At 37.0% G+C, this 18,757-nt stretch overlaps 1 protein-coding gene across 2 annotated transcripts in view; it reads left to right on the top strand.

The window, feature by feature from the left end:
* Positions 1 to 17,274, top strand: part of LOC117973809 (cytoplasmic FMR1-interacting protein 2) — a 59,871-nt gene extending 42,597 nt beyond the window's left edge. The window contains exons 26-31 of one of the 2 annotated variants that reach the window (XM_058996775.1): positions 221 to 351; positions 6,774 to 6,846; positions 7,515 to 7,609; positions 11,288 to 11,526; positions 12,653 to 12,800; positions 13,148 to 17,274. In XM_058996775.1, coding sequence (XP_058852758.1) covers positions 221 to 351; positions 6,774 to 6,846; positions 7,515 to 7,609; positions 11,288 to 11,526; positions 12,653 to 12,800; positions 13,148 to 13,315 — 854 coding nt within the window. In that variant the 3' untranslated portion in view covers positions 13,316 to 17,274. The other variant, XM_058996776.1, reaches the window with a different exon arrangement.
* Positions 17,275 to 18,757: the final 1,483 nt, after the last annotated feature.

Here is an 18,757-nt window from a genome sequence, read left to right as displayed (position 1 = left end):
TTTGGATTCTGGTAACAAACAAAAATATAGGAACACCTTTATGATAGACGGTTTCGTGTTTATCTTCCGTCTGTACCCGAGGTGTTTTCCCCACATTTGCCAGTGCTCAGTTTCATTTTGAAACCTTTTCCCAGGCTGTTACTTTCCGTTTCTGCACTTCACTCATCATAAGGAAGCACGATCTTCTCGTCAATTCCATCTCCACTCCCGTGTCTTCTAGGTATTCTGGAGTTTTTCCATCACCAACTCAAAGACATCATAGAGTACGCAGAGCTGAAAACCGATGTGTTCCAAAGTCTTCGAGAAGTGGGGAACGCCATCCTGTTCTGTCTCCTCATCGAGCAAGCTTTGGTAAGAACATGTATTTATTATGTACAGTGGTGCTCAGAAATATTAATTACAGAACACGCAAAACAGCCAGTGCTGTCGAACTGCTCTGCTTGTGTGCAGCCAAAATCCCCAGGGAAATTCAAAGAATGTATAGTCAATGTATTTGATGTGCCAATTTGTGACACACTTCTGCTGGTGAGACAATATGAAGGGATTTACTGAGTAATCTCAAAAATCCTTTTACATACAGTGATTACAAGACCAGGTGAGCACACTGCCTCCATCCGTTTCATGAACATGATGGGAATACCGAGTTTAACTCAAGTCTGATGCAGCATGTAATTGCACAATAAAGGGTTCATTTGTGTATTAAACATAACTGTTTAATCATTGAAACAGTGGAGTCTGTTTCAATGATCTAAACAACATTGGACCCAAAATGTATGCATCTGATTTTTATTTTTTTATCAACCCCATTTCCGTGTATGTTTTGTATATGGTCAAGCTAATAAGCATTAATATAACTCATTACTATGAAGAATAGCAGTATTTAGATCATTAAAATAGTATTTTTACGTGTATTTGGACAGTTGCTGTAACTATTCCTGCTACCTTTACAGAAGTCAAATAAGACAAATAAGACCTGTTTTCTGAAACATGTATTGTGAGACTAAACACCAACAGGAAACTGCTGGAGACCATTTTAAATATGATTTATGAATACTAATTTCACTTCAGTAGAAGAATAATCTGTCCCTGAATAAAAAAGACCATAAGAGATAATTCAAGACTTTAGAAAGTGTGTTTTCATAGTTCTTACTGTTACTTTGTTGTGCAATCTGATTCCTCATTGTAGTTTTCATAGCATAGCATACTGTTCCAGCTTGTTCAGGTTAATAATTTTGTTCTGCTATTTTTGGTGAAAAGTAAACAGGTGTTTAGAAAATGCAAAAACCTAACTTGAATGTTATTTTATTTGAAAATGAGAGCACAACAGAAAGTAAAAAGGATTTAATATGTTTAAGATGAGTTATGGCTGCATAACCCTTTATAACTTTGTAATATACACTGTAATAATGTTTGTTACTGTAATCCTGCTAAAAATATATTATTTAATAAATCAAGAAGTACAGTAAAAGCATTTTATGGCTATCAGTCACAGCCACACCCGTGATGCTGAATTTTCAATCCCAGAACTTGTTATGAATGCTATGTCATAATCTGAAAGATTATGCAGGTAGTATTATGAAACCCTCATTACAGTGTTAGGAATGCTGTCCAATTCTGTTATGAAAAAAACTAACTATACTTCCGCAGTTGAAAAGATGTCCATTTCCATGCATTGCAAACTACATGGTTCCAGATCTGCCAGGGTTTACCTTTTCATTTTGATACTGTTCATTGTAATATAGAGGTGTTTATTTTTATTTGTACCCCCCCCCCCCCCCCCCAAACGTTTCAGCCTCTTGAAGTGCTTCAAACGGAAAACCCACCCCTTTAACCCTTTTAATATTTTTTTCACACAGTGCACGTAAGTGATCTAGTCCACTAGCAGCACAATCAGTCCTTATCGTTAAAGGCACAGTAGCATCTGCAAAACGTGCGGCTCGAAGTTTTTCAGCTGGGCGGTGACAGCCACTTAGCCAGGCAGCCCCCCACCAGCTGAAAAGGTCTGGGGAGAACCCTGAGTGCTGGCGCTTTCTATTAAAAAAACACTCATTCTATATGAGTGCTGGCGCTTTCTATTAAAAAACCACTCATTCTGTATGAGTGCTGGTGCTTTCTATTAAAAAAACACTCATTCTATGAGAGTGCTGGCGCTTTCTATTAAAAAAACACTCATTCTATATGAGTGCTGGCGCTTTCTATTAAAAAACCACTCATTCTATATGAGTGCTGGCGCTTTTTATTAAAAAAACACTCATTCTATATGAGTGCTGGCGCTTTCTATTAAAAAAACACTCATTCTATATGAGTGCTGGCACTTTCTATTAAAAAAACACTCACTCTATATGAGTGCTGGCACTTTCTATTAAAAAACCACTCATTCTATATGAGTGCTGGCGCTTTCTATTAAAAAACCACTCATTCTATATGAGTGCTGGCGCTTTCTATTAAAAAAAACACTCATTCTATATGAGTGCTGGCACTTTCTATTAAAAAAAACACTCATTCTATATGTCCATGGCAGACAAGAAGAACCAAAGAGTCCTGAACTCCTAGTCAAAGCTCATTGATTGCAAAAAATCATAAAACATGAAGTAATTGATAAAGTAGTTCATCTTGTGCTTGTTTGTTATGTACAATGTTAAGTATTTATACAGGAAAGCAACGTTTAGAAAAACAAATGCATACAGGAAACAGCCTCTTGTCTGAGTGCCTTGTTTAGTTGCTGTTATTAAATGTGCAAGTACACTCGGGTATGTCTGAAGTGTTCAGTGGGAATGATATTTATTGTAGTGCGTACTATATGCTGAACCTAGATTACCATACAGGTAGTAGAAAAGTAATCATTCTGATCTGGTGTATACAATTCTCACTTTTTTTTTTTCCCTGCAACTAAACCTTCTCTTTTTTTTTTTTTTTTTTTTACATGCTGGCAACATCAAAGGTGGTAAGGTATTAGTTAATTTCCATGGTAACAAAAAGCACTTGTAGCTTCTTTTTTTTTCATTTATTTTTCAGTACTGTATTGAATTTGGGTTGTCACGGAAACAGTGTTTTTGTTTGGAGCCCCTTTTACACTGATTTACTGATTAACTACAAGTAGACTACATTGTGAAATAATTTGGCCGTTTACTTTGATTAATATGCAATATTATTCGATTCTAAATATAGAGTCTTTATACTTGATAAAGCTGAATTATAGAATTGTCATAAGTCAATTTGGGTGATGCATTAGTATGCTGTAAAGCTGTTTTTCAAGGCTTCAAATTAACATTGGCCCTAAAATTGGTACTGTAAAAACTACATGATAATAATTCAAATGTCTTGAGGGCACTGCATGCACTACATGTTTTTGTTTTCATAGATAGACATTTGTCTATCAGTCATTTCTGAATTTGTTTATTACTAACATTTGGCTGTATTAACAAAATGTTAAGGACTGTTTTGAAGAGTGTTTAATGTACTCTTAGAATAAACTGGGCTTTTAAAATTGAGAATAACTAGGGCTTCTGATTTTTGGTCTTAACTGATAAAAAACGATACCCCCCCAATACAAAAAAAATAAATCGGTGTATAGCCAATAAACACTGGAAACCATGGGAAAAACAGTGGAAATGGTTAATCAATGCACACTGACCACCCCTTTTCCATTAAAAACCTACTACTACTACTACATTTCCCAGTGAAGCTGGGCACTGTCCCGCCTTCCTGACTTGTATCTATCATTGATTCGTTCTGAATACTTTAAACCCACCCCAGCTACTGAGTGACAGCACATTCCTACATTGCTATTGGAGACTCTGCTTACGAGATTTAAAACAAAATTGCAATTTGGAATTGAGGCTTGTTTGCAAGATTTAGAGCTGTATTACAGTTAAGATATGGAGGATTTAAAACAGAAATGTAAAAAAAAAAGTGCCTACACACAAAAACCTCAGAAGAATGTGCCCGTGACCATGAGGATTTCGTTGTGGAAGACAGCAAAGGAAAGAAGGTACAACTTAAGTGTGCAAGTACTGTCAAGTTACTACTATACACATTTTGACGCTCAAGCATTTTGGAAAGTAACCGAAAACACTAATTTCATACAGTATATAAAAAGCGAAAGCCCCGAGAAAAACGATTTACATAAAACATGAAAATAGCTAAAACAAACAAAAAAAAGAAACACAGAAAAATAAAATGAAAAAACACAGAAAAACAGGAGCCCTAAAAATAACCTAATAGCATATCTCTAAAACAGAACAAGGTTTTATGAACTGCTAGCTTAATTGAATTGATCAAAAGGTGCTTTAAAAAATACTTTCCTTAAATCAGTCCTTGCAGTTTTGTGATTAAGGCCCTTGAACCTATAGCATTAATTTCCACTTTACCAAATAGAATAACAATTGACTGCATGTTCTTTGTGTAGAGCAATAAGTATTGGTAGATTGATGTAAGACATGAAATGTCTGTCTGCATCCATCTTCAGTATTAGGTATTAACAAAAGGTATTAACAAAAGCACCTTGCTGTACAAATTAATTTAACCGATTTTGAACACTGAATATTTTGTCTCTTCAAACATTTCTTGTATTACAGGCTGTATCTTCTTTGCTTTTATTTTGTCTTGCAGTGGTTTATTGTGTACAAAAGGTTCTTAAAAAATGACACATTATTAATACCCCTAATATTCTGCAGATAGCATTCATAAAAAAAATAAAATAAATAAAATTAAGAAAATTTAAAAAACAATGCAACCCTGAAAGGAAGTTTTCTGGGTCATCTCGTCTATATATTAAATTGTCTCATTTTATCAAAGCTCTCCAGTGTACAGTTTGTACCATTTTATGAAAAGAAGTGGAACTGTTACAAAATAAAATGTTCTGGGAGGGACTCCTGCCCATCTCAGTTTGAGTCCCGAGCTGACGGCGAGGCAGCTCTATAGCCATTAGAAAATTATTTTTCTCATTATTTTCTTTAAAACTTTGGAAATTGACAATTAGAATTGTATCGATAAAAAGGATTGTAATGAATTAAGTTTCTCATTTTACATTTTAAACCCTCCTCCACATCGTTTATTCCTTTGTTTAGGTTTGTTTTATTTTGTTTAACAAATAACTCTACTGATAATCATGTAGACTGAGAACTCATTACTCTCTTTTATTATTGAAATATTACAACCAATGTAATATCTGTATTAGACAAAGGTTTCAAATCTGCTTCCCTTGCCTCTCAATAGATGGTGACTTTACGCACTGCAGCGCCACCTAGTGCTGAGTTTTGCCAGACAGTTTCTGACTCTTATCAGTCAAGCTGTTCTCACAAACTTTCAGAACACGAATTCAAACAGTTTACATGTTTCTATATCCATAAAAAAAACAACTATTGAGTAAAATTGTTACATGAAATGAATACCAATTTTATAAACATTCATACCTACATATTTTGAAATGTTGGCCCATTCCGAATAATGGAGTTAAGTTTGTAGCTTGTGAACAGTTTTTGGAAGTGAATTATCGTGTTTCGGAGAGCAGTTGTTTGGATTTCTCTTACTATTTCATGGTGTTTGCAATAATTGTTGTTGTTTGGAGTTCTGTTGCTCGAATATTGAGTTTTTACCAGTTTTCTCTTCATCTCCCTTTACCTGGTTATAAGCTTGCCTGGAGAATTCTAAATGTTGGGACTAACGGCTTTCCTCATCCCATTTAAATCATGTGCCAATGTAACCTTTCAACTCAAAGCAAGCTCTAAACCAGGTAGAGGCAGATTTAGAGAAAATATTTGTAATTATTGTAATATCTCAGTAAGGGAGCGACCGAACACAGAACCTGCCTGAATGATTGCAAACGCCATAAAATAATAAGGGGAATGTAAGAAAAAAAAGCACTTGAATGACATTTGAAGCTTCTGACCCAAGAGAATGTTTACAAAGACTCTTTAGAAAGCAATCCTTAAAACAGTCCTCAAAGTAAACAGCGTTACAACATGTTAAAAGAGCAATGGGGCGTGCTGGTGTGTTGGAGACATTCAAACATGGCAAAATTGCTGAGCCATTTAACTTGAACACGTAATGGAAATTATTGTAAACTATTTGAAAAAGTCTAATTGATTGGATTAGGCGTTGTTATGGGCTACTATATCCACTAAGAAATGCAGTCTTAAAATGTGTCCTTTTAATGTTTATGACTAACTCCACTTGGAATAATTAATATCTGGTGAATGTAGAGGGTATTTTTGCTTTCTCCAGATGTTTGGGCTGTAGTGGAAGGTTATATTGGTGTGTTGAAGGTGCTTGCGTTTTTAAAGAAGTAGCTTTGAATTACATTTTAACATGTTTTACTGCCCTTTTACTTGAGTGGGTATGGGTGTTGATATTTTTGTATAGCTGGCTTTTTTTTTACGTTGTTAGATGTTGCAGACTCTGTTAAAAACTGTTAAGATGTAAAGCTACATGCTGTAAAAGATTTTTTTTTGTTTGTTTCATTTTTTTCCTTTAAATAGATGTGTTTTTTCTTGGCGTGCAATTCTTGGAAGTCATTGGGGTCTCATTTTAATAAACCACCCTAAAATTTACAACCTTGATTTTCTGTGAACCTCATTTCATTGTATACTGTATATTGATTGTAGATTTTATTAAGTGGATCAAAAAATCACCCCTGTGAAAACCTTAGCTGGCTTAATATAGAGGTGAAGGGTGGTGGTATTTGATCTGCCATTATTGAGATAGACCCCATTGACGAAGACAGTAAGTAGTAATAGTGATGGTGCAGTTTAAATACAGTCTTCTTTTTCTAGTCCCAGGAAGAAGTTTGTGATTTACTTCACGCAGCACCATTTCAAAACATCCTGCCCAGAGTCTACATTAAAGGTAAATTTAATGTGTTTCATTTTTTACTTCTCTCTTTATTTTTTTTAACCGTTTATAACTAAAAGGCATTGATCAACTTGCAGGTATTGAGGTTATTAATAAACCCCACCATGCCATTCAATATTGACTAAGCTTTATAAAGTAGAAAAACTGTTTTTAATAGAAATTTATATTCGGCTAAAATGATTGGTCAACTGCAAGTAAGGCTCCTATCTAAATAACTATAACTGTTTGACATGCCGACTTTCTGTTTTCAATGTTATGGAAACTACAGTACTCTTCACTTTGACCTGTGACCTGATATGAATCAAATGTAGTGTTCATGTGAATACTGTATTCTGTGATTCTCTCGGTCAAGTTTGATTGTGGTTGTCGTACATGAAAAATGAACCCTTTTATGGCAGTACATTTTCCCCATAGGCCCTGAAGAGCTATATAATATGCAATTGTGTAAATAACTTTGTATTTAATATAAATGGGTTAGTGCTCAAGCAAAGGATTCATAAGAAGTGATTCAATTATACATGCATGAGTGTACAGAATACTGTAAAGGCACACCTTTCCCTATAACTGAGGAAAACAGCTTGACACTGTTCTGTTTGACTGGGGGTAAAATGAGTGTGGGAATACTCCTTTTTGATGAATGTCTCTTTCTTTTCTTTGAACAGAGGGAGAGCGTTTAGAAGTCCGGATGAAAAGACTAGAGGCCAAGTATGCACCACTTCATCTGGTTCCTCTGATTGAGAGGCTCGGGACCCCTCAGGTAAGGAGTCTGCAGTAGCTGTAGTAAAGTAATGTTGCCAGTAGGGGCAGTAGTGATTATAAACTCCCTTTCAGATGCTGTGGGTGATGGCTTCTTTGGCATGTCACTGTTTTGGTAGATTAACCTTAGTTTATATAGAGTTACCTGTTATTGTTACAGTTCACAACATGTGCAAAGCTTGATTTAATCCCTACAAGTCCTGTTTTCACAAAATAAGTTGAATCCGCTACACCCCAGGGTTAGATCATCATCCTGCACCCAGTCCTGAGTTTCAAAACCCTCCCTATTTAGATGTATTATTGAAACAACCAAGAGAGATCAGATCCCTGCTAAAACCTCTTTCACACTGGCATGCTCTACCCGGGTCCGAACCTACTCGGGTCAGGATCCGGTGTCATGCGGGTTGGGTACGTCATTTCACACTGCTTTTGATAAAGCAGGGTTGACCTGGGTGACAGATGCAGGTACACAATGTATCAATGCCCTGGAAGAAGCTTGTTACTGATGCTTCCATCCAAGCTTCTCTGGATTGAACCGTTGGCCCAAATGTTGATTAGAGCAAATGTAAACCTTCAATCAGGCATGGCTGTTTGTTATTACGTCGGCTCACAAACGGCCATCGTGCATTTTGTCTCACTCAACCCAGGTTAAAGCGTGTCGACCCACACACTGAGGTGGGTCGCTGGGACCCGGGTTAACCGGACCGGGGAGGGAGAGAAAGGGGCTTAAATCTACTATGACCTGGATGCACTTACATATCACAATAAGAGAAAACAGTCTCACCTGAGTTTGTCCATTTTGAGTTGTTTCTGCAGCTAATGGGAAGGAACTATTTATTAAGCAGATTTCATATTTGAATCCTGTAGAATACAGAGCACTGCACAATACATTACCTGCTAACTGTGACTCATACATTACATCATAACCCGCCCCTTTGTACCTGTAATATCAGATGTATTGTGTTATAAGTGCAGTTGAATTAAGTTTCTGTTTGGCATCCTCTGCTGAAACTTGATGCCCTGTTTATCATACCCTAGCATTCCTGTTTCACTTGACTTGATGCCCGCAGGACGTTTGGAGAATGTGGAATAGCGTGTTTATTCTTCCAGTTACAAACCCAGCAACTGCTAAGCCGTGAGGGAGTGAGGCTTTATCATACTGACTACTCCTCCATGAGTAAATATAGAAACGCTAACCCCACACTCAGTTTTGTTTACAAGAAACGCATTGCACTTGCTGTATCCAGTGTTGTATGTGCTGCAGTGATACAATGAGAGTTGCTGTGTTGTCACAGGAGAGAGCATGATCTGGATACATTAAGAGCCGCCTCGGACAAATCCTCTTCATTAAGTTAAATGGTTTTATTCCCCAGCTGGTTTGTGACTAGGGTTTCTGTTTTATGCTTAAACTGGTAAACACAGATAAATCACCTCCAAAACAAAATAGCTTATACCATTGTTTATCCTATAAACACTGAAAGAGCATAGCAGACTACTGCTCATAATAAAGACAGAAATTCAAAGTCAAATTCATGGCCCATGATGTATGAAAACAAATTGTGATTTTATTGAAAAACATATTGCTGTGTTACACACAACACGGGATACGGTAAACTAATGCATGTCTTGTAAACACTGCAGGGTGTTCCGCAACACTTTAATTCCAATGATGTTACAATTCTAAAATACAGGAGGCTCCCCTCACCTGCAACCAGTAATCTTAAAGAGCAACTAGGTATACTGTCATATAGTGTTTCAGTCCTCATATCAGAATTTTAAAACCTCAGATGCAACCTTAATAGATCTGGCAGAAACGTGTCTAATCTCTTGCCCCCCTGCATCATTCTGCCCATAGTGGATTTAATAAATACTACATTTGTCCAATTACATCTTCTCCAGTTTTCATTTGAAATCAATGGTGGGGTAGTAAACTCTTCCTTGGTGTACTGGATATGAATAATAATCATTCATAGATTTTTTTGAAGTAGTATATATTATAAATGATGAGAGATCACTGTTTCTTCTATTGCTAGGGGAATAATGATATGACAACAAGGTGCTAAGCTTATAATGGCCCTGAGAGACTCCTATTGTTCAAGGGTATCATGTAGGTTTCGTGAATTATATATTGTAGCTGTTCCTGGTCAACACTAGAGTGGGAAAAGGTTTTGTATTTCACTGTTTGTTGATTCAATGGGCTGCCTGTCGTCAGTTATATAATAAGTTATGTGATGTGTAAGCGGTACAGGGGTGGAGATGCTGAGAGATGGGAAAAACAACAGAGTCCAGGTATTCCTTCACTCGTCCGGTGGACGTTTGATTTATTCACAATGATTCGCTTTCCTACGAGAGACTGAATTAAAACACAAAGCAAAATACAATGCACAAAAACAAAAGCAAAAAGTGTTTGTTTGCCAAAGACAAGAGACCACACTTCACCCCTTTTACACACCTTCACTGTGTCACATGATGATGCATGAGTTGTTCAGGCTTGTGCTTGATATATTTCAAGCCATCTACTCCATTCATTATTATCCCTCACAGGTGATGCATAATATATACCAGGCTAAAGAGATATAGTGGAGGCACCCGTGTGTGCGTATGTGCATCTGTATGTATGTCATGGTTTAACATATACCTAGAGATCTGCTTATCCAATTATCCAGTACAAAAATACATACAAAATTGTATTTTTACATGGTGGATGATGTAAGATTATTATTATTATTATTATTATTATTATTATTATTATTATTATTATTATTATTATTATTATTATTATAAGAAGATGAGAATACTCTGGCTTTAAATACTTTAACAACCTGTAATTTTAAAGAAAATACAACGTCTTTGCCGCAACTGTCACCAGAAATCACTGGCGGGTTGTCTCTGAGAATGTACTGGAACTCTTTTACAACGAAGCAGTGTTCTTCTTGGCTTTTATTGCCAGTCTCAGGAATGTCCTGAGTTTGTACAGTCTGATACAGATAAAGGGCTTAGAGTGTATCTGAGAGAGACACACATTTACGCTTACAGGACAAGGCTAGGTTTGGGAAGTAGCAAAAAGGATGTACGTTGATTTTCAAGGTTGTGTTGCGGTCTGAGGTACATACTAGTCTAGCACTCACTATAAAACCCATTTCAAACCAAATTAATCTTTCCTTCGACTGTTTTATGACCTTCTTGATACTGAGACATGATGCAGCTTCTTTGCATATTTTACTGTCTGATTAATTCCCATATAAAGGGAGAAACAACCTATTGTGGCCTGTATTGTGACGATCTGATTAAAAAATGACACTGTGGCATATCAAGCTGTATAGAGTTGGTACATTATGTACAGTGACTCAAAAAGCTATTCAACTGACCCTGCTGAGTTTCTTACAAAATATTGCTGGTGTCCCTGAATAGTCAATTAACGAGATAGCTTATTCACAGAAGAGGTCATATGCAAAATGATGTTCTAGGAGTGTGATGGACTGGGGGAGGGATATTGCCTGTTCACTCCATTAGTGCCAATTGGTGGGAAAATTGCTTTTCTGCAATAATGACTGCAATGGTTCGGCGTTCAGTGCAACACCGGTCAGTCGCAGGGGGCCCGACACCCTATTGGCTATGCTGCGGCAGGTGTTTCTAATAGTTTGTCCAAACCCTGCGTTTTATTTTTGGTTTATTTTAGCAAATCGCCATTGCTAGGGAAGGGGACCTGCTGACCAAGGAGCGCCTCTGCTGCGGCCTCTCGATGTTCGAGGTGATCCTGACCCGAATCCGCAGTTACCTGCAGGATGCAGTGTGGAGAGGGCCTCCTCCCACCAACGGAGTGATGCACGTGGATGAGTGTGTGGAGTTCCATCGGCTCTGGAGCGCAATGCAGTTTGTCTACTGCATCCCAGTGGGGACCAATGAGTTTACTGCTGAGTGAGTATTGTCCGCATTTCAAATCATTCATTCATGTACACTCGTTTACACTTCATTTTTATTCATTATAATACAGTATCTGTCTGTTTACAGTGTTTGCTAAGTAGAACTTGTCATGTCACACCTTGCCTCCCAAACACTCATTAATTGCGATTTAAAACTATAGAAACTAAATCTAGTAGACAAACCCCATTGGTACACTTGAGCTGGAATGACAGTTTTTTAAACTTTATTTAGTATTACCTCCATTTTCCTGCTTTGACCTACTGTATATGACCTCCCCTTCAAGTATGGACAAGTTCCCAGAACAGTGGGGGTCAAGTGCCACCTGTTCATCTGTTGTGAAAACGTGACATTTGCAAAGCAATTACACCTGTGAAGACCTAAAACAATTGTCTACTAAATGTAGTTTCTATAGTTCTATATAGTGAGTGTTTGGGATGTTTTGACACTGCAAAATCCAATCAACACAAAAACAGATATGAATGCAGCCTATCAATTTAAACACAGAAGGCATTAGCCAAAACATTTGCCAGCTGGACTTCACGTTTATTTTGCTGGTAAAAAAAAAATCCAACACTACCAAAAATACTTAGAAAGTCAGAGTGGGAGAAATGACTCATGTACTCAAGGATTTATCTCATGTGCTCCTGTTTATTCCTAAATTGTACATTTCTTCTTTAAGAGAAAAAAAAAAAAAATTTGTGAAATTCCCCTAATAAATGTTTAGACATTTCTCTTTTTATTTACCTATACTGAAGTGGCAACACAAATGTCTGTACAAAGACTGCTACAAGGGGATTAATAGTTTACCTTGCTCATTTACCAGTGCATGTACTCAGTGTTTACTCCATTCACTAAGTCTTTAAAAGTCAATATTTAGGATGGATAGTATAACATATTTTCATATTTCGACCTACCAATGGTATCACAATAAAATAAATATTGAAAGCACATCCACTGCATTCCTGTATAATTAGCAGACAGGCCTTGCTGGTAATGCTGTGATCTGCTAAGGGTTGTACCATGTTCTGATACACTGGTATTACACTGGTATCACTCTGTATCGCACTGCTTCCACTCTCATGCCTGTGCTGATGCTGTGTGATTGTGTGTTTCCTCACAGGCAGTGTTTTGGGGATGGGTTGAACTGGGCTGGCTGTTCCATCATTGTCTTGCTGGGACAGCAGCGTCGCTTTGACCTCTTTGATTTCTGCTACCACCTCCTGAAAGTCCAGAGGCAGGATGGGAAAGATGAGATAATCAAGAATGTGGTATGTGGAGAAACTGACTCTCGGATAGGATCCTAACCTAATCAGGTTCATGTGTCAGAGAGAATGGCATGTTGTTTCCAAAAGTCATTGTACTTCTTTTCTCCTTGTTGCTTGTAACGCCTGTTATCACCCACTGAGATAAGAATGCTGCTTGAAGTATAGAAAAAAATCAACCATTCAGATTAGTTCTTCAAACAACAATTATAAATGGCTGTTTTGAGTCCAGTTTTGAAATTATTATTATTATTATTATTATTATTATTATTATTATTATTATTATTGTTATTATTACTACTACTTCTCAACTGCATTTTCTTCCTGTTTTTTTATTTGTTTTCATCATGTAGCCCCTGAAGAAAATGGCTGACAGGATCCGAAAGTACCAGATTTTAAACAACGAGATCTTTGCCATTTTAAACAAGTACATGAAGGCAGTGGAAACGGACAGTTCAACCGTGGAGCATGTGCGCTGCTTCCAACCCCCTATACACCAATCCCTGGCCACCACCTGTTGAAAGCGGCACACGACTGGCCTGTGAGATAGTAACCTGTGCGCCTGGCCTCCTGCAAGCTGGTATTAAGAGTGTTATACATGCCCTGTACATGCTGTTCAAAATGAACAACCTGTTTGCCTTGTGTGATAGACTGAGAACGTTCAACTGACCTTAGCATGCTCCTTATGAATTCTTTCAAAAGTTCAAGTGCACCATGTCCAAAGTCGCCGTGGTATATAAAACAATACCTCGCTGGTGTTTACAAGCAGTTTATTATCGATACGGTCTCTGAAGAGATCAAGTATTTTCAAACTCATTAATCCTAGAATCCTGTTTAGCAACTTGAGGCATCATATTTCTTTGTTCATATAAATATCTAAATGATAAGAAATGCTATTCTACTGAATATAATAAGGCGTGTAGAAAATGTGACTTGACAGAAAATAAGGCATTGTGCAGTTACAATCCCCGGTCCCCAAATGTAAGAATCCCTCTAGAATTAAAGGTAGACAGTAATGGGGAAGAGGTTTTGGCCATACTATCCATGATATAAATACACAACTCTTGTAAATACCGTACAAACAGTGCCGGTCAGGGCAGTCAGCTCCATAGTATCAATTGAAATCCTGTTTGAAGTTTTTGACAGGCTGTTTTAATAGGAGTTAATGTCATCTCACTTCAGGTAACATAAACTGCTTTTAAGCTGTATCCACACTGGGCGCGAGTGATGCGAGCGAATAATTTAGAAGTCACTGCAGTCAAATGGGAGTATCCACACCAGCAGCGAGCGATGCGAGCGACGTTGCTTTGAGAAAATTTTGCGTTGCTAAAATAGAACCTGTTTCTATTTTTTTTTTTCGTCATGTGACTGGAATGAAACTGACCAATCAGAAGCAAAGTTAACACCCTTGACACACGTCAAACACACGCCTCAAAACAAGTTAATAATGGACGACAAAAAGTTAATTTATGAGGTGCAGCTGTATCAATTATTATATGATTGCAAATTGAATGACTACAAAGACATCTAGAAGAAAGACAATGCCTGGGTGGCTTGCAGGTGGTGTATTTAGCAGCACAAGATTTTCCAATTATGCAGGTTGCATAAAAATAGGTTTATTAATAAGCAAAAATAAACCAGACAATACATGCAGTCTACATATCCAGCATTTAAATAAAAAATGTGCACTTTTTTTGCTGGGTTTTAAAAATGACAGTGTGGTAACCAAACAAGACCTGTTTTGTAATGGGACAGCCCATCTCTAGTATGTCCAATAGGAATGCATGGGCAGGGTCATGTATTTATTTCAAGTCTTTTGGATCGTTTCCAAGTCGCGTCTGGTGTGGATTGACATTCAGCGAGTTCACTTGCGTCGCTCTGTCCAGTGTGGATGCAGCTTTACTTTACTGAATGGCATCAGATGATATTAGTTGCCCTCTGTGAATGAAGTGATGACCAAACCAGGGTTAGAAATTAGCAGTAACCTGGCACACTCGTAGCTCGTGGGTTCAGAACGGCCCTCATTGAGGGTCACAATAAAATGATCGGTTCACAAAATGAGAGCATAATAGCATAGCTAGAGTTCACACTTAAGTCTTTAGGTCAATAATTGGTTACCCAGCAGGAGTGTCCCAGTTAGGAGCAGATCTGATTGCTCACCTGTTCTCAAGTCTACAACAACACTTTATACCACAGAGGTAGCATTTTCTTATTTTTTATTGCTGTGTGAAATTAAAATTATAATTGTATGTTTGACACACAAATAGTTCAGCATCTTCAGCACATCAATTTTGATATTCCCATACATTGGGTAAGGTTAGACACTGAAAGGTCAGGGGCTCTGGACCACCATTATAAGTACATTTAAGTTTCACGTACATACAAAACATTAGCAAAGAAAAAAAAAAACAGATCTATCAACTTTACTAAGATATGGTTTTAATTATTAATCATAAGGATCTCTGGGAGGGGGTTTCCATGAGAGAGTCATCCTGGAGCATTACCTCAAAGCAACTCCCTTTTGTGTTTTATTGCTAATCTGTTTCGTTTAAAATGACAAAAGAGTTGCTTTACCACACCCTTTTCAGCACATCTGCATTAGAGACAGAGAGAGGTAGCTGTGACTGACGCCTGAACCACCTAGAATGTCTATCTATCTATTGAGAGAACCAAAGGAGGGGGAAGATGGCTGTATGATTCTACCACCAACCGCTGTTGACTGCTGTTTGTTTTTAATTCTTTTGAGTTCGTTGTCAGTGTAGGTAAACAGAAATCAACAACGGTAAATAGAGAAGTGTTACACGTTCAATTAAATGTGTTCTGCTGATGAAAAAGGGGGTTTTAATTAGGCATAATAATTAATCACTGAAAGACTTATCGTTCACATTGCTTTCTGAACTCATTACAGCTGTATCTTTCATATACCTTTCTGCCTAAAAAACGGTACCAGTATATGAAATGTAAACATTTTCCTCTTTAATGTGTGTGCGGTCATTCATGAAAACAAGAACAAAGGTATTCATTTTAACTCTTGTTAGCTTTTTTAAATTAAAATGGTAAAATTTACAAATAAACGGTTGCAAAGTAACTCTTCAGTTGTGTAGATGTGCTAAAGTTTACACTTGTTAAGAGAGAAAGCCAGCTGGGGCATTGTTGTGAAGCAAAGGATTAAGGCAACATCAAATTAGAATGACAATTGGAAAACCAAACAGAAATGTCCTTTTAAATAGATGCAGGTAAGAGAAAGCAAAAGGCAAATGTACAGGGAAGGGGTCCAAAATCCCATTTTATTAGGTACCATTGACATTTAATTGATCATGTTTGTTCCTATTGTAATTTCAATTTAACTGTGTACATTTCACACATCTCTAAACGTTACTGATTTGTTTTAGTTTCACAAAACAATGTTGACCAAGAAGTGTAACCATCTAACAGCTTTGCTGAGTTTGTTTTTACCAACCAACTGTGGTACCATGGTAAATACATATGGTGTGTCACATTACCTCAATACCATTCCTGTTGCGTACTGTGGCAACTATTCAAACAATCCTCTTCCTCGTGGTCTACCATTGCTCCAGATTTCAAAGCAAACATTTTTATCCTGACCTGTTCATAAACTGAATCATTTACATCTGCATTCATAGCTTTTGAAAAATCATTTTTCACAGGGTATATTTGATATAGTAAGAATTCCAGGCCCTTCAAGTGGATGTCAGAATATTTTAAAAAAAATGAGACAGTGCTGTACAGCCACTGGAGTACTAAATGAACCAGTGGAATTGAAGAATAAAATAATGTGTTATTCCTTGCTGTTGAATTGTTTTTTTTGTGATTCAATCATGTATAAATATTTATTCATCTGGATAAACAGTTGGTTTATACAGCGGTATTATTAACAATCCTTTACTTTGTATTTTAGCAGTGCCACATAAATCTATATTTTTTCATGTTAAGTTTCAAAAAGGCAAATGCATTTTGACAACTGGTTAAAAAAGTGACGGAATGCATGGCTTTTGATGTAAAATATTTTGTTTATTTTGTTTATTTTTCTCTACCTTTTAACTTTTTTTTCAGTTTAATTTTATTTATGTGTATTTTGAATTGCTTAACTGGTTTATTACGTTGAAATAAATAGTTGTTAAAAATGTTTGATAAACTGTATTTGTTGATACCGGTACATGAATCCATTGTACTTTTACAGAAAGACTGAACATGTTATTTAATTTTAAATTTTCATACGATAGCATGGCAGGTGTAACTTATTGTTCTTATGATTGTAAGTGTGGCATACAGTTTTGTTCTTTATAATGTTGTATGAGTGGTAATGTTCTTAAGAAACTCCTACTGAAGGATAAATACAAAGCAATGTTGTATCTCCATTAAATAAAATATAATTTAAACAAAGAGAAAGATTTTCTGTTACAAATATTGTGACATTATTATTGTTAATATCATCCATTAAATGGGTTGTCGTTCCTGGTTGCGTTGTTGCCTTTGCTTTCCTTTTGTGTAGCAAGTCTCAAGTGTCTAGCCTCAATCTCTGAAATCCTGTAAGCGACAACATACAAAAATGCAATTTGGCCTGATTTAGATTCACAATGTACAGTGATGGCCAAAGGTTTTGCATCACCTACAATTTTAGGATTGAGACGGCATTAAAAAAAAAAAAAAAAAAACTATCTGAACATAAAGCTGTGTCAGCATTGAACACTCTCTGTCCCAAATAGTACGAATGATGCTACTTGATAGGTTATAAATTAAAAAAGAAAAACATATTTTATTCATTTGTGAAAAAAAAAAAAAACTTTGACTGTCTTACATGTGATTATATTATGTGTCTTTGGGGGGGGGGGGCACAAAGTGGAAGACATAATGTTATATAGATTGTCTGGGTGGGACGATGAATACCCCCCCCCCCCCCATTCTACAGCAAATGACACCCCAGGTGTCAAGTTTTAAAAATTAAGCCCTTAATGTATATTTATGAGGTCACATGACCTATATAAGCAAGACGAGAGTTGTGTGCAACTACTCAGCAACAAGCATGGGAAAGCATAAAGGTCTCTGTGACTTGGCATAAGGCATGATTATTATTATTATTATTATTTATTTCTTAGCAGACGCCCTTATCCAGGGCGACTTACAATCGTAAGCAAATACATTTCAAATGCATGATGTAGTGGGTGCCCTCGCAGCCTGCTTGTCCCTGCGCTCTGAAGCTACATTGACCAATGTGTCTATCAAGATAGTCTCCTGGGTGATACCAAAATGGCAACACCTGCAGAAATCCATCCCAGGAGAAAAAATGGATGTCAAGCCGGTCATGACAGATAAAGGCCACAGACGTGTGCAAGTATTGTCATATGCATGCTGGCAGGTGTGCTAAAGTGGCCCATATCACTGAAATCTTCAACAGGAGACAAGAAATACCAGTTTCCTCTCAAACAGTGCTCCGGGATCTGTGTGAGCTCACCTACAAAGGCTGTTTATTCAAAGTCATTTACAGACGTGCTCAAATTTGTTGGTACCCCTCCACAAAAAACGAAGAATGCACAATTTTCTCTGAAATAACTTGAAACTGACAAAAGTAATTGGCATCCACCATTCTTTATTCCATATTTAATAGAAATCAGACTTTGCGTTTGATTTTGTATTCCACATAATATTGTAAATAATAAAACAAATGAAAATGGCATGGACAAAAATGATGGGACCGCTAACCTAATATTTTGTTGCACAACCTTTAGAGGCAATCACTGCAATCAAACGTTTTCTGTAGTTCTCAGTGAGACTTCTGCACCTGTTAACAGGTAGTTTGGCCCACTCTTCCTGAGCAAACTGCTCCAGCTGTCTCAGGTTTGATGGGTGCCTTCTCCAGACTGCAAGTTTCAGCTCTTTCCATAGATGTTCGATAGGATTCAGATCAGGACTCATAGAAGGCCACTTCAGAATAGTCCAATGTT

This window comes from Acipenser ruthenus, chromosome 23, assembly GCF_902713425.1.
Source record: "Acipenser ruthenus chromosome 23, fAciRut3.2 maternal haplotype, whole genome shotgun sequence".
Classification (NCBI taxonomy): domain Eukaryota; kingdom Metazoa; phylum Chordata; class Actinopteri; order Acipenseriformes; family Acipenseridae; genus Acipenser; species Acipenser ruthenus.
Note: the sequence above shows the minus strand (reverse complement) of the source record. Positions and strands in the feature narration are given on the sequence as shown.